Genomic DNA, 16,655 nt, shown 5'->3' with positions numbered 1-16,655 from the left:
TTCCACATGACTGAGGTTTTCCCTAGGATCAGTCACAGGTTGCTTCCAAAATCAAGAAAACAGCTTCTAGAAGCCAACTGTGCTGTTCCAAAGTGTGGTTGCATCTGATAGAAAATTGTGAAAACGACAAAGGAAAAAAAACGCATGCTAAATTTGAATCATCTCAACAAGGAGCCATGAATAGGAGTTGGGGACACAATGTTACAAGTTCAATGCAGATGCTCTATTGCATTCAATACAAAAGCTATGCTGCGTCTATACATAATTGTATTTTCAGTGAATTAAATTTTTTTTTTTTTTTAATGCGGATACCTAATTCGGGACAGGGGAAAAAACAACAAATTTTATAGCATGAACAGCACATACTGATGATAATGCCCCTGTCCCACTTAGGAAACCTGAACGGAAACCTCTGGAGACTTTGCACCCCACCCAAGGTTTCTGTGCGGTTCCCGGAGATAATAAAAGTCTTGCTATACGCACCAATTAATTTTATTGGAATACCGAGAAGACTGCATCTACAAATTTGAAAATGAATTTTATCACATGAAAAACAGTAGCTTGCTAATTTAATACAACGGCTTGCATTTATGAAGCATCTTTTATAAACTCCAGAGGTCTCAAAACACCTTCCAGTCAAAATGCTCTGCAGCATAATCACTGTTACAAGTGGGAACTGAAGTAACAACTGTACACATTTAGCAATAATTGCACATTTTAAAAACATGATATCGAGGATGCAGGCTACACATACCTTACTTCTTGCTAAAATGCACTTTTTATAGCCATGTTATGTTTCCCACAATATCAAAAATTCAAGCATTTCATAGATTAAGTAATTGCAACATGTTATAAAGACATTGATGGCTCTATACAAATATAGGTCTTTCTGGGTCCTTTAATGTGAACATCTTTGATAATGTCAATACTCCCTCTGTATTACATTAAAGTTTAAGCCTTAATTTACATGTTCAAAGACACATTAAAACAAAGTGCATGACCTCCAGTAATAAAACTGGAAGTACATATCCGATGGAACACTAACACGGTGGGGCAGTGGTTGAGTTGCTGATTTGCAGATTTGCAGCACCAGAGATCCGACTTCAACCCTGACTACGAGTGCTTATGTACGGAGTTTGTACATTCTCCCCTGTGTTGGCTTCGCCCCGGGAGCTCTGGTTTCCTCCCACATTCCAAAGACGTACAGGTTTGTAGGATAATAGGCTTGGTAAAATTGTAAATTGTCGCTAGTGTGTAGGATAGGGTTAGTGTCCGGGGATCAGTGGTTAGCGCGGAATCGCTGGGCCAAAGGGCCCGTTTCCGCGCTGTATCTCTAAACTAAACTCCATATCTACATTGCAGTCTATCATTGTGACTTGTTTGCAGATTGAGAATTATTGTTATGCACATTAAGTGGAAGGTTTAGGGTCAAACCATCACGCTGTTAATACTGTGCCTCTGATGCAGCTCTAGTCAAGAACTGCAAGTGCTGAATTCTTACAAACAGATTTTTGCCATAATCTATAATCAATTTGAGAACTCCAACTCTTTGCATTACATACTTCCAACAACATGCAAGACTCTGTCAAGAAAGTGTAAAATCCCCCACACACACACACATTAATGAACCAAAACCATTCATAACCATTACTTTTCTTGCTTTAATCCTATTGATCCTTTTTGTGTTTCAAGTATCTAATTTCCTTGATACACTGCAGTTCTGAAAATTATAAATTGCCTTAGGATGCACAAACTATTGCATCTTTGTTCAAATGGCCAGTCAAAGAAACTGAAATTTGCACTGGACCTCATTTTGAAAAGTAAATACAGCAGTTGGCTTCTCAAACGCATCAGATTTACCACACATTCCACCCATGCCTGATCTTGAAAACAAAATGGTAAATATTACCAAAAAAAGATTAACTTACTGTTCGTGGAAATCCAACATTGGTGGCTCAAACCGGATAGGTCTGCAATTGCGCCGATGAATGGAGGCACTGCAAAAGAGAAAAAGCTTCTGTAGGAGCAGCAGCAACAACATGGTAACATGCATGTCTGTACTGGCGCTGAAAATACCGCATTTCCTATCCTTAGCTTTTTTTCTGATACAATTAGCACCCAGGTTACACATCAGTTATTGTTGCAGAGTCTTGTAGAACAAGTTTAACTGGTTTGGCCTGCCATGTGACCCCAACACTATTCTTCCTTGCAAAACAAAGACACCCATAAACATTCCCCTTCTTAATGATGATGTAAGCAAAACTAAATATGCTTCGGCTCCATGGAACCAGGTTCAGTTTTAAACTTGAATGAGATCTGTGGGGAGTTTGCATGTTCTTCCAATGGCTACATGGGTTTCTGGCTGGGATGTGGAAAGAAAACACACATACTAAAGTCAGTCTGAAGAAGGGTCTCCAGCCAAAATGTCACCCATTCCTTTTCTCCAGAGATGCTGCCTGAACCCGCTGAGTTACTCCAGCATTTTGTGTCTATCTTCAATTTAAACCACCATCTGCAGTTCTTTCCTACACAAATATTAATGTTGGTAGATTAAATGGCTACTGTCTGAAGAAGGGTTTCGGCCCGAAACGTTGCCTATTTCCTTCGCTCCATAGATGCTGCTGCACCCGCTGACATTCTCCAGCATTTTTTTGTGTACCTACTGTAAATTACTCTGTTGTTACATTGCGAAAAAAAGAAATCAAAGGCTGTTGATGGCGAGAAGCTAGAGTACAGGGAATTTAGGGGATATTGGGACTGATGGCCTTCCACGTTATTGTAGGTTGAAAGTACAAATAATACTTTGGAAAATCATCTCTGCTATAGAAACACATTTGTACTTGCATTTCATGTCCAGAGGCACATTACTGGGATAAACAAAAATAGCAAAATGTAAGCCATGTGATGGAAGAGCGAAGAAAGGAGGCGCAAAAAACTCTGGAGCACTAAACAAACTGAACAAACTCAGCATCTGTGGGGAAATGGAACTGTTGACTTTGGGCTCAGAGCCTGTGCCAGAACTGAAAGGGGACGGGGAAGTCAGCCAATATATAAACAAAAGGAATGAGACAGGGGGTCAGTAAGTGATAGGTGGGCCAAGCAGGAATCAAGAAAGAATGAGACAGAAGGAGCCAGGTTGGGGAGGGGTAGAGTTGGGAGACAGGCAGATGGATCATAGGTGGAAACAAAGAAATGCAGATGAATCGAGGTGGGGGAGGCGAGAGTGAAGGTAGTGACAGCTGCTGGTGAATGATAAATATGGGCACAGAGGTCACTAGTGCTGTAATCTGATATATAAAGATGACAACAATGGGAACTGTTAAGGGAAAAATGGGCAGATGGAATCAGGTTGGGTGTGGAATCTGCTGGGTGTAATATGGTCAGTAGGTGGATGGAACCCCCAGGGGAAGGGGAAGGGGGGAAGGGGGAAAAACAGAAAAAAAAAAACAGAAAAAAAAAAAGAAAAGAGGAAAAAGAGGAACAAGTGAAAAAAGGGAAAAGAAAAAAAAAGGAAGAAAAAAAGAAGAAAAGGAGAAGGAAAAAAGAAAAAGAAAAAAAAAGGGGCAAAATTGGCAGGATCCGAGATGGATCAAAGGAAGGGGGGGGGTACTTTTGGCTGCATTAGGATGGCCCTGAAATAGAAGGCCTTATCTTGAGAGTAGACGTAGCAGAAAGGAAGAGGAAAAAAAGAGAAAGGGATGGCGTCCTCATATGCAAGCTATAAAGGTTTGGTTAAATGTAAAAGGAGGATGTTTGTTTTCTGCTCCAATTTCCATGTAGCTGCAATTTCACATTGCAGCTTCTGCAAATTGTTCATGGTATGTAGAACAGAACTGGTGTATTGGGTGATTGGTGTTTGGCGCGGACTTGGTGGGTTGAGGGGCAGGTTTCCACACTGTATCTCTAAACTAAATGCAGTGGACGAGGTTAAAAGATGTGCATGCAAATCTATGGCTCAGCTGGAAGGTTGTGAGGGAGAAGGTGTAGAAACAAATATTGCACTTCCCGTGGTTACAGGGAAAAGTGCCAGGGGATGTGATGAGCAGATTACAGAGGCTTGTAGTGAGTGAACCCTGAAGAAGGTGGAAAGGCACGTTGCGGGGCGATTTGGCTTGTGGTGGGATTCTGTTGCAACATGTGAACAATATGAATGTTGCTAAAACATGGGAACAATATGAATTCTATGAATAGTGTTCAGATAGATCACATTTATTAACATTGTTATAAAGTACTGTAATTGTCAATTAGGTTTGGACATTTTTTCCTAAACTAATGACAAATCACGCATGCTCTTTTTAAAAAAAAGTACAGCAGTGATCTCCAGATTAAAGGCTCATTCATATTCAGTGATTTCAGCTTTCTAGAAGTAACCATGAAAATCATTTTTTGCAGAAATTAGTGTGTCGATGTAAACAGTCATGAGTAGTGTAAAATGAAAAAGAACGCTTGCAATGGCATATGGGTGATTTCTTGCCTGAACAGCCTGATAAAGTGAAAATAATAATTTTTTGAAAAACAATCCATCCTTTATGTCTTTTATGGATAGTTAAATCATTTACATGGGTGACAGAATACATTTTCCCTTCTGTCTTTGATACTTGCAATTAACTCAGAGCAAGTTGTTTATTTTCAAGATCCTACTCCACTCCACCTTAAACACCCTTCACCATCCACTCATTCCCCATCTTCTGAAAATACATCTTTTTTGCCACCCTGTAGTTACATAATTTATCAAACTCCAAGTGGAAAATTTCATATCTCAATTTATTTTAACCCTTTCTTACAATCAGTATTCATAAGGTCTTAAGTGACAGGAGCAGAATTAGGCCATTCAACCCATCAAGTCTACTCCGCCATTCAATCATGGCTGATCTATCTCTCCCTCCTAACCCCATTCTCCTGCCTTCTCACCATAACCCTCGACACCCGTACTAATCAAATTGATAATTTCAGTACTGTTGATCAGTTCAATACTGATATCAATATCAATAGAAAATATGAGAATCTAAGCTCTTTAATGCCACATCTAGTGAAAATTAAGGATAGCTGTGCTCCAATTACTTGAAGGAAATTTTGATTTCACTCTTCAGAAAATCCTCCATTAAGCAATTTCCATCAAAACAACAGATCAACCAAGGCATACATTTGAGTCCACTTTCCCCCAAAAGGTAGAAAGGGGGAGCAGTTACTTCCATTTCCACCACTAGACGATTTGCACATTAATACAAGGGGCTTTACAAACTCTTTCAGGCCTGCCCATCTAGCAGAAAGTACACAACTCTGAGCCAACAACCTCAGGCGAGACTGGAGACCTAGAAAAAAAACAAATCGCTTCTGTTTCAGACTTATCATGCATTTAAACCCAAGATGATTATCTTTCACATTTCTGAGAAATGGATAATCCAGAAGTCAAAGAGGACACTTGGGTTAAGATAAGAGTTGGTTCCTCTTCAAATTCTAAAAAGCTGCATCTTTCTGACATTAAGCACAGTGGCGCAGCTGTAGAGAAGTTGCCTTACAGCGCCTGAGACGTTGATCCTGACTATGGGTGCAGTCTGTACAGGGTTTGTACGTTCTCCCCGTGACCTGTACGAGTTTTCTCCAAGATCTTTGGTTTCCCCCCACACTCCAAAGACGTACAGGTGTGTAGGTTAATTGGCTTGGTATAAATGTAAATTGCCCCTAGTGTGTGTAGGATAGTGTTAATGTGCCGGGATCACTGGTCGATGCAGTCTCAGTGGGCCGAAGCTGTTTCCGTGCAGTATCTCTAATCTAAACTAAATAAACTAAAATAGAAATTCTCAGCCAGCAATCTTACTTGAAACATCAGCTAACCCTACAAAAATGATGGGTCCATTAATAAGAAATTAGTTTGAGAAAGTAATCAATAAAACCAGTGTAGTAAACAGATTTTTTTCTTCTTATTTTGAACAGACTTAAGTATTTGACTATGTCTGCGTCTAGTATTCAAGGTTACACAAATCTTAAATTGCTATTTGCATTCTATATATGAACCTCTTCCCTAGAAATAAATAAAAAATCTCTTTTGAGTCAGCATGGGTAAAATATATTAAATCTAACCAAAATGTTATGATAAAATGATCTATTTTCACACTTTTATATTCTCAATATTTTTATCACAGAATGGGCAATAGAAAATAAAATCTTACATGATAAATTACTCCGTATCCCCTAACATTTAAACTAATTCATTTTTTACTATAATACTATCTATTTAACGCAAAATGACATAACCCAGGCAAATCAATTTTATTGGAACTATAATTGTCTGGACCTAACCAGGTTATGCTATATCAATTTTAGAACATCCATACTGTTAAAAATGTGCTAAAAACATTTTAATCTTGAACAGATCCATGTGCAGGATTAAATTCAATACCCAACTAATTAAAACATAAACCAATTATAAGAAATCTGTGCCCCGTAAATGCTTATCCAATTAAAAATAAAATAGACCATGGGTTCAGCTAGACTAGACAAATTTCAGTCTGAAGAAGGGTTTGGGCCCGAAACGTTGCCTATTTCCTTCGCTCCACAGATGCTGCTGCACCCACTGAGTTTCTCCAGCACTTTTGTCTACCTAGACAAACTTCACCCTTCAAGCTTGATCCACTTTACATAACTTTCATGATTCATCTTGTACCTTGTTGCTATTTTCCAGCACTACACCCACAACACTCGAGTCCTTTAACTCTTATGTCTATTAATCAGTGTTGTGAATGCACACAATGCGCAAGCTTTCACAGCTTACAGAATAGCCGAGAATAGTTCAGAGTACATAATACTCAAGGTTTGTCACCAAGTGAAGACATTTCTCCTCACCTCTGTCCTAAATAACCTACCCCATGTCCTCAAACTGTGCCCACTGGTAAGGCAGCTAAACTCAGGACAATGATGGTATGTGCAACCCATGGAATGTTGTAACCATTACAGAAACTTGGCTAAGAGAAGGACAGGACTGGCAACTTAATATTCCAGGGCACAGGTGCACCAGGAGAGATAGAGCAGGCAGTAAAAAAGGAGAGGGGTTTTGCTCTAGTGGTGGTGCTGACTTCACACATCATGAAGAGGCTGATGCTCACTCACCTGCGACCCTTGGTTAAACCCTAGCTGGACCCGGTGCAGTTCGCTCACCAAACAAAGATGGGGGCTGAGGACGCCATCATCCACCTGCTCCATCGTTCCAATGCTCACCTGGATAAGCCGGGAAGCATTGTGATAGCCATGTTTTTTTACTTCTCCGGTGCTTTTAACACCATCCGGCCTGCACTACTAGGGAGCAAACTGATGACGATGCGGGTGGATGCTCCATTGGTGTCCTGGATCACCAACTACCTGAATGGATGACCACAATATGTCAAGCTTCAGAACTAGGTCTCGGACATGGTAGTGAGCAACACAGCTGCCCCACAGGAGACAGCCCTCTCTCCCTTCCCGTTTACCATCGACATCTCTGACAATAGAAAATAGGTGCACGAGTAGGCCATTCGGCCCTTCGAGCCAGCACCTCCATTCAATATGATCATGGCTGACCATCCAAAATCAGTACCCCCTTCCTGCCTTCCCCCCACCCCCCCATATCCCTTGATTCTGTAGCCAAATCTAACTCTCCCTTGAAAACATCCAGTGAATTGGCCTCCACTGCCTTCTGTTGCAGAGAATTCCACAGATTCACAACTCTCTGGGTGAAAACGTTTTTCCTCAACTCAGTCCTAAATGGCCTCCCCTTTATTCTTAAACTGTGGCTCCTGGTTCTGGACTCCCCCAACATCGTGAACATTTTTTTCTTCATCTAGCCTGTCCAATCCCATAAGAATTTTATGTGTTTCTATAAGATACCCTCTCATCCTTCTAAATTCCAGTGATTACAAGACAAGTCGACCCATTCTTTCATCATATGTCAGTCCCGCCATCCCGGGAATTAACCTGGTGAATTTATGCTGCACCCCCCCAATACCAAGAAAGTCCTTCCTTATATGAGGAGACCACAACTGCACACAATACTCCAGGTGTGGTTTCACCAAGGCCCTGCCACCTGCTGAAGTTTTCAGATGATTCTGCAATTGTGGGCTGCATCAGTGAGGGGAGGGAAGCTGAATACAGAGGTGTAGTCAACGACTTTGTTGAGGGACAGAGCCGGCTGTACTTTAAGAGAAGGCTCCACTCCTTCAACGTTTGCAGTAAGATGCTGCAGATGTTCTACCAATCGGTGGTAGCCAGTGCCATCTTCTTCGCTGCCGTGTGCTGGGGCAACAGGGCGACGGCTGTGGATGCCAATAGGATCAACAAACTCATCAGGAAGGCTGGCTGCTTCCTGGGGGCAGAATTGGATTCATGCTAGGAGGTCTTGGAGGGGAGGATGCTCCTCAAACTGCGGAGCATCCTGGACAATACAGCTCACCTTGCTGGGAGTATACTACAGGCCCCCAAATAGTCAATGGGAGTTAGAAGAGCAAATATGCCAGGAGACTGCAGGCAGCTGCAAGACTAATAATGTTGTTTTAGATGGGGATTTTCAACTTTCCCAAAATAGGCTGAGACTCTCAAAGTGCAAATGACTTTAATGGGATGGAATTTGTCAAATGTGTTCAGGAAAGTTTCCTCTGGCAATACTTAGAGGGCCCGACACAAGAACAGGCAAAGCTCGATCTACTTTTAGGAAATTGGGACGGGCAAGTGGTTGATGTGCTTGTGGCCGAACCATTTGGGACCAGCAGCCACTGTTTTGGATCTATTGGCTTTAAGATAGTTATGGATAAAAATACAGCAAACATGCAAGTTAAAATTCTGAATTGGGGAAAGGTAACCGTAAAACAGTATTAAACAGGAACATGCTCAAGTTCATTGGAGCAAGTTGGCTGCGGGCACAGGAATGTCGAGAAAGTGGGATGCTTTTAAAAGTGTGATGACAAGAGTTTGGGGTATGCATGTTCTTGTTAAAGAGTGAAGGTCAAGGCAGTTGGGTGTAAGGAAGATTTGACGATAAAATAAATTGTGGTGGTCAGGAAAATGGAAATGGTCTGGTCCTCCGGTCTTGAGGGCCTGAGCTATAGGTAAGCTAGGACTATTCCTAGTTGTGCAGGAAGATGAGGGGAGATCTTTTAAAGGTTTATAAGATCATGAGGGAAATAGATAGGGTGGATGCAGAGTTTATTTTACCCAGAGCAGGGGAATTAAGAACCAGAGGACATTAGCTAAAGTTGAGAGGGGAATGATTTAATGTGGACCGGAGGGACAACCTTTTCACATGGACCGCAGGAATGAGCTGTCAAAGTGGGCAGTTGAGGCAGGTGCAATAACAACATTTACAAGACATTTGGATAGGTACATGGATAAGAAAGTTTAGAGGGATATGGGCCAAATGCAGGCAGGTGGGACTAGTGAAGATGAGGTATCTTGGTCGGTACGGGCAAATTGGGCCGAAGGGCTTGTTACCTGCTGTATGACTAACTTATCTGTATCAAATGCTGGAAAATAACTACATTCATCTAAACAAAACTTCAGAATGCAAACTGTAATGGGACTTGAGACAGTATAACTTTGGAAAACATGATCAAGGTGCTTTATCAAAGCATTCGGAAACATTTCACACCATTAACATAACAATTTAAAAAATTGAGGCAGTAGGGGAGCAACACCACAGCTGATGGATCAGAAACAAGCAGTAAATTAATTGACAGGTTAATCGGCATTTGTAATAATGATTGGGGGAAGAATGAAAAGGAGCTGGGGGCCAAAAAAGTTTGTTAAAACAATCTTTAGCATTCTACTTGACAATTGGATGAAACCTTGGTTTAAATGCTGAGTTGCTGTTTGTGAAGAATTAAAATTAATCACTGATTTGTGAAAGGAGACTCTAAACTTCTACCATTTCTTGAGTGCAGAAGTATTTACTCTTGAAATGTCATACACAAACTTAGGGCCATTACCTCACAGCACCAGAAACCCAGGGTTTGATTCTGACCTCATACCATAGAATCACCAGAGGTCCCCAGGTTTTGCAAGGCTTCTTTTGCTGTCAGTAAGCTGGTTTCTCCATTTCCCATAGCAACCCATGTCATATTGCTACAATTCTTTAATTGATCCAGTAATCAAAATAATATATATATATATAATCAAACTAATAATTAATATTGTAAGAAGTCATTAATGAATACAATGAAACATATTATTACTAATTTAAAGAATGTTTTAAAATGTATGGGATAATTTATGCAAAGTAAGGATTCTGAAATGTAAGACACTCAATTGCTCAGAGCAAAGTAGGATTTCAATAGGACTTTGTAAAAAAGCAGTATTACTTGTTTGGGCACATTTAATTGTATTTAACTTTTTTTTTTAAAACATAACTTGCTTTGTGCAAATAGAATCTGCTAGAAAAACAAATTAAAAATAGAACTGAGAAGAGCAGGAGAGCACAGTAAATTACAGTCAGTTTCAGAAATCAAAATGCTTCACAAAACTGCTAAAATATCGCCACTCATTATGGAGTGCAGGTAAATAGTTCCTTGAAAGTGGCATCACAGGTAGACAAGGTGGTCAAAATGGCTTTCGGCACACTGGATCTTCAGCAGTCAGCATTGAGTGTAGAAGTTGGGAGGTCATATTACAACATGATCGAGCCGCACAAACTGAGTAAAACTTGATAAATGCTCGAAGGGATGAATGGAATCCAGGTAATGGTCCCACTCAACTTAAAATCCAAAGGGAGCTTACAGGTGGATGGTTTGGACAATTATTACGAGGCTGCAAGGTGATGAGATACATTACAGAACATACGACTTTGAAAAGTTGCCTTTATTGTGGTGAAAAGAGAACTCTAACTGTAAATGAACTGAGAAGCAATTAAGATGGAGAAGTAGGATGATGAGAAGGTCAAGAGAGCATGTTGTAGGCCCTCAGCCAGTTACGAAAGGGGGAACTACAGAACATTTGCATTTTAGAACAACTTTTAATGGGGTGGGGGGGAGAGAAATCACAAAGTCAAAAGGACAGAATCAGTGGCAGGTGTTTGCGTTTCTGCTGTTTATTGAGGCTTGGTGGAGGTGATAGTATGTTTTAAGATATGCATTAAAATTTAAATTAATTTAATATGTAGTAGAAGATTTGTCTGCAGCAGTTACTATCTCTTGGTATCAAATTGTAATTTTAACATATCCACCATACACATCAAATTTCCATCAACTCTAAGTGCATTGTTACTACTCAATGGCTAAACAAAATATTGAATTATTTTCAGTACATGCAATACGTATTCAAACTTTCACCACTTCCCGAAAAGGACACCTGCAACTTAAGTGATGCCTAAAAGCTACAAGCATAAATAATTTGAAACTTTCAGTTCAATTAAAAAGCAACTTTCATTAGTTTCTATTTATCAAAGTGCACAAAACAGGTGCGCGCTGTAGGACCCTTATTTTCACCAACTACGCAAACTAGTATCAAAAGAATTTCGAAACCCAAGAATATCTTCAATAAGAATATCTTCTCATTCTGTATTCATGTCTACTATATTCTGTTGTGCTGAAGCAAAGCAAGGATTTCATTGTCCTGTCTGGGACACATGACAATAAGCTCTTGAATCTTCAAACACATCTGCAATTCAAACTGCTCTAATACACCAACTATTCTCCACCTTCCAATATTATACAAGATGCATTTTTTGGGAAAGCTTGTCATATAACACAATAAAACATGTAAAATGGTGAACAAAAGCAGAACACAAAACAGCATCACTGATCCAATAAGCCCTTGCTTAATTAATAGGCATCTGATGCTTACTAACTTTACACAAATTCAAACTGTGCCAGGAAATGTTAATATTGCTTTTAAAAATTGCTTCCCATTAGTTTTTACTGAAATTTCTAAATTTATCCCAGTGATAACTGGATTAAAAGATATTTACAAGAATTTCAAGGAAGCTACACTTTAAGATGATCACCAACATTGTCCAAACTATCACATGATTAAATCTAGTATATTTATAAATTTATAATTGAATTAAGCATAATTTGCTCTAAAAAAAAAAAATCACTTTGATCATTATATAGCGCAGATCATTATTCAGCCCATAACAATGATTCTCAATGTAGTGAAAGATATTCAATTAGCCCTATCATCTGCATCAATCTAATAAAGAAAAATGTTGTTTTCTCTTCAATCATTTATCAAACTGTTTTGAAGTTTCACATCAAGGTCAAATAATTCACAGCCTAAAGAGGCTTTTCTGGGAGCGATTTAAGGAGCCAACATTCTAATTAAAAAGCAATCACCAGACGCCTATTTTGGTCATTTACAAATTCTCAGGAAATTTAAAAAAAAACAATACACGTTAGGAGATGAAGAAATCACCTACTATACTGAATTCAGAGGAAAATTGCTGTTATGGGAAAATCCCCACAAGGAATGGTAAGTTAAGTAATTTTATGAATGTATGTTGACAAAAATTGAAAGTGGATCAAAAACCATCTGCAGATTACAATCATTTTTATAATTCCTTGTCTCGTGTTTCTTATGACTAAACAACCGTATGAATGTTTGTCGAGCATTATCATAACCACACCATGATTCACCAGGTAAAGTGCAAACCATAAAAACCAGTGTCTAATATCAGAGCTATAATTAAAATTCCTGATTCACCCTGTATCTTATTTAATAAATCTGCAACTTGCCCAAGATGACATCCATTTATTTTAATTCATCTATTTGGGCTTTGATTTCCCACAAAAACTTACAGGTAAAGTTATGCTTTGCTGCACTACATCATGGCCTGCCTTGAGCAATCATCAGGTGCAAATAAAAATGTAAATGTATTTAAGCTGATGAGACATCACAGCAATTTGAACTAACATAGAATATTTAGAAGTGTGCCAAGGCATTATAAACAACAGAGAAAAAAAAACGACTAGGAAGTTGGTGAATAAGACAATTGCATAGGCAATCAAGTGCTTGGCTAGAGGTTTTAAGCAGTCTTCGAGGAGAATAATCACAGGAGGTTGGAATTTCAAAGTTAGGGTCTTGATGACCTAATTAATGTACGTACATGCAGGGAGTTTCATTAGACCACATCATTAGTCGCTAACAAAATACTGCGTAGAAGACCCGTTTTATTTTCCACTTCCTGTCCAAAGGTTTCTTCCTCGCTGTCTAATAGACCAACAAGTCCCTTCTATCCTCTCGACCATTTCACAAAACATACATAGGTTCTAGCTTTACGCATAAAGCGGGAGTTACTCAGCGGGCTAGACAGCATCACTGGAGAAAAGGAATCGGTGACGTGTCCAGTCGAGACCCTTCTTCAGGCTTGACCCGAAACTGCACCTATTCCTTTTCTCCAGAGATGCTGTGTGACCCGCAGAGTCATTTCAGCTATTTGTGTCTATCTTCGGCTTAAACCAGCATCTGCATTTCCTTCCCACACGTAGATTCTAGATTTGTTAAACTGAAATATTAACTTTTTCAAGTAAGTCTATTTCCAGACTACATGAAGATCAATTTATGGCACTAGTTCTAGAATGGTGTTGATTATACCTACAAAATAGAAGTAGGAAATAAACCCGATTTGAATTAACTGGTAGCAGTGAATACCAGGATGGAATGACGTTGTGGAGAGAATCCCAATTAAAATAAAGAAATTGATTTGCATTTGATGCCCCTTAAATTGATTTGTGCCTAGTTTGCCATTAAAAAAATAATTATGGCCACACTAGACAACTTTCATAAACAGCATTAGAGAGAGAAACAATTACCACTGTAAATTTAATAGTGATAAATGTCCTTATTTGTCACACACTGATTGTCAGATTCATCATGGTGCAATGTTTGCAAATTTTCAACGTTGCCACTGTTAGCACAACAGGAGCAAATCTTTCCAGTTAGTCATTAAGAGACAAATACAAGCCCAGGCAGTGTTGCCAAAGAATGAATGCCGAGGGTGAAAGGGCAAAGGAGGGATGCACCTCGGAGGTCAAGGCAACCTGGCAGGCTGTTGAAAAACAGTGTGTACAAGAGGGATAACCTTTGCCGACTGCATTTAGGAAACCAAGGAAACTCTTCAGCAAGGCATTCCTGGCAAAAAATTGCCAAGGAAGCCTCCAGAACGATATGTGAGCTTCTACATGTTTGCAATGTGGGAGGCCTGCACATCCATTTTGCTGCTCCAGTGAGCTGGAGAAATGTCTTCACTCTTTAAATAGAGTTTGGTGAACTACCTAGGAAACAGTGAGATGTCAGAGCAGCAGTCATAAATGACCCAGAGGCTCAGAAGCCGAGAGTGACAATGACCCTGACCTCAGAGGCAAAATACACGAGGCACAGCTGGGATTTCATTTGGGCTCACAAGTCAGATTTGAGAGCACCAAGAATAGAGTATTAGTGCTTTAAACAGCACAGCTGCAAGGAAAATGGGATAAGTAAAATATGTTCCAAGAGTAAATAAGAACAATCATCTTTCAGAATAATGAGATGCAGAAAGAATTGCAGGTTGCACAAGTATTGCAGACCTCTGGGCAAGTTGTATGTCAAAAAACATAAAATATCTCAAACAATCTCAACAAAATGTAACAAGTTTCCTGACAGATGCCAAGCTCCCAGGAATGTGCATAAAATTGCTCTATTCTTAGTTATCCTGATTTTTAACTGCGCAGCTCCATTTGGATTTTTGCAATTTGAAACTTCCAACCTCACCTGTTGAGAAACTAGTTCATTAAAATAAATACACTGATGTGAGAGGTGCTACTTTTTAAAGCCAATCTATGCACAACACATAAAACAACCTAAAAGACTCTAAGCAGTCAAAAAGGCCAGGCCATTGAATGCAGGTACAAAAAGTGAAGCTAACTCTCCAAAAGGGGTCTCCCCAAAAGCATGGTTCAATGAAAACACCTCAAAAATATAGTGGTACAGTGTGGAAACAGGCCCTTCGGCCCAACTTGTTCACACCAGCCAACATATCCCTGCTACACTAGTCCCACCTGCCTGCACTTGGTCTATATCTCTCCAAACAAGTCTTAACTGTTTCTTAAAAGTTGGGATAGTCCCAGCCTCAACTACCTCCTCTGGCAGCTTGTTCCATACACCCACCACCTTGTGTGAAAAAGTTACCCCTCAGATTCCTATTAAATCTTTTCCCCTTCACCTTAAACCTATGTCTTCTCATCCTCAATTCCCTTACTCTGGGCAAGAGAATCTGTGCATCTACCCCATCTAGTCCTCTCAAAATATCTTGTGCATCTTTCTTCATATATGATAAACTGGTATGTAATGCTTTCTGGGACAGTGATATGCAACTATTATTCATTGGAGCTTAGCTACAGATGGCAGAGGTAATTGCAGATACCCCCTGAAAAAGGTGACATCATCTTTGGTAGAACAGGTTGTCCCCATATACGATGGGCATTCACCTCGCTAGAATTTAGAATAATTTAGAAGATTGAGGGGGGATCTTATAGAAACTTACAAAATTCTTAAGGGGTTGGACAGGTTAGATGCAGGAAGATTGTTCCCGATGTTGGGGAAGTCCAGAACAAGGGGTCACAGTTTACAGATAAGGGGGAAATCTTTTAGGACCGAGATGAGGAAAACATTTTTCACACAGAGAGTGGTGAATCTGTGGAATTCTCTGCCACAGAAGGTAGTTGAGGCCAGTTCATTGGCTATATTTAAGAGGGAGTTAGATGTGGCCCTTGTGGCTAAAGGGATCGGGGGGTATGGAGAGAAGGCAGGTGCAGGATACTGAGTTGGATGATCAGCCATGATCATATTGAATGGCGGTGCAGGCTCGCTGGGCCGAATGGCCTACTCCTGCACCTATTTTCTATGTTTCTATAAGACACGAATGTCAACTCCCAGGCTCCTACCTTCTTCCAGACAACAAAAACTATAAAAGGAATCTATTCAGTTTGTAAGGCCCAGCTACATGGACTTGCTAGCTAACTCCAAATACTGTGTACTTCAAAGTGCAGGGAATATTTACAAACGACATTGAAAACAATGTTGGCCCCATAAATTAAAACCCAATTCCAAAATGTCACAGGTTACAAAGAACTATAAAAGTATTCAATGTGACAGACACAAACCACAGGACCAAAGTTCACAAAATCTAGAATACCAACAAAACCATGATTAAATTACTGCCTTGTGGCGTATTACTTGTCATCAATTATCATATTTTTCTTGCACTATAATTGTAATAGTCGAAATATTTCTCCTTTTGTAGCAAGGTGTATCCACATACAAGATTACAACTGGTGGAACATCCCATCTGAAACAGCCAATCAGCGTTTGCCACTTTTCAACAGTCAACAATAACTTTACTTGACAGCCTCCGGATGACTAATTTAGTAGCTATTGTGATTTGGCTAGGCTCTCGAAATAGCCGCCAGCCTGCTGAGAAGGTGCAGGATACTTTACAATTCTTTCAATGTAAAATATTTCAAAACTCACAACAATACTTGAAATATTTTTAAATAAAGCATCAAATTACATTTCGAGACCCTTCTTCAGTCAGAATTACTAAGAGTCTGAAGAAGGGTCTCAACCCAAAACAACAACTATTCCTTTTCTTCAGACACAGTCTGATCTGCTGTTGCTTCAGTGTTTTGTGTCTATCTTCGGGTTCAAACTAGCATCTGCAG

At 39.7% G+C, this 16,655-nt stretch overlaps 1 protein-coding gene across 1 annotated transcript in view; it reads right to left on the bottom strand.

The window, feature by feature from the left end:
* Window positions 1-16,655, bottom strand: part of tmem131 (transmembrane protein 131) — a 170,488-nt gene that overhangs the window by 87,574 nt on the left and 66,259 nt on the right. Inside the window, exon 4 of the mRNA XM_055636520.1 lies at window positions 1,929-1,997. Coding sequence (XP_055492495.1) covers window positions 1,929-1,997 — 69 coding nt within the window. The remainder of the gene's footprint in view (window positions 1-1,928; window positions 1,998-16,655) is intronic.

The sequence above is a fragment of the Leucoraja erinacea genome, chromosome 6 (assembly GCF_028641065.1).
Source record: "Leucoraja erinacea ecotype New England chromosome 6, Leri_hhj_1, whole genome shotgun sequence".
Classification (NCBI taxonomy): Eukaryota; Metazoa; Chordata; class Chondrichthyes; order Rajiformes; family Rajidae; genus Leucoraja; species Leucoraja erinaceus.
The sequence above is the reverse complement of the archived record's forward strand: the minus strand, read 5'-3'. Positions and strand labels throughout refer to the sequence as shown.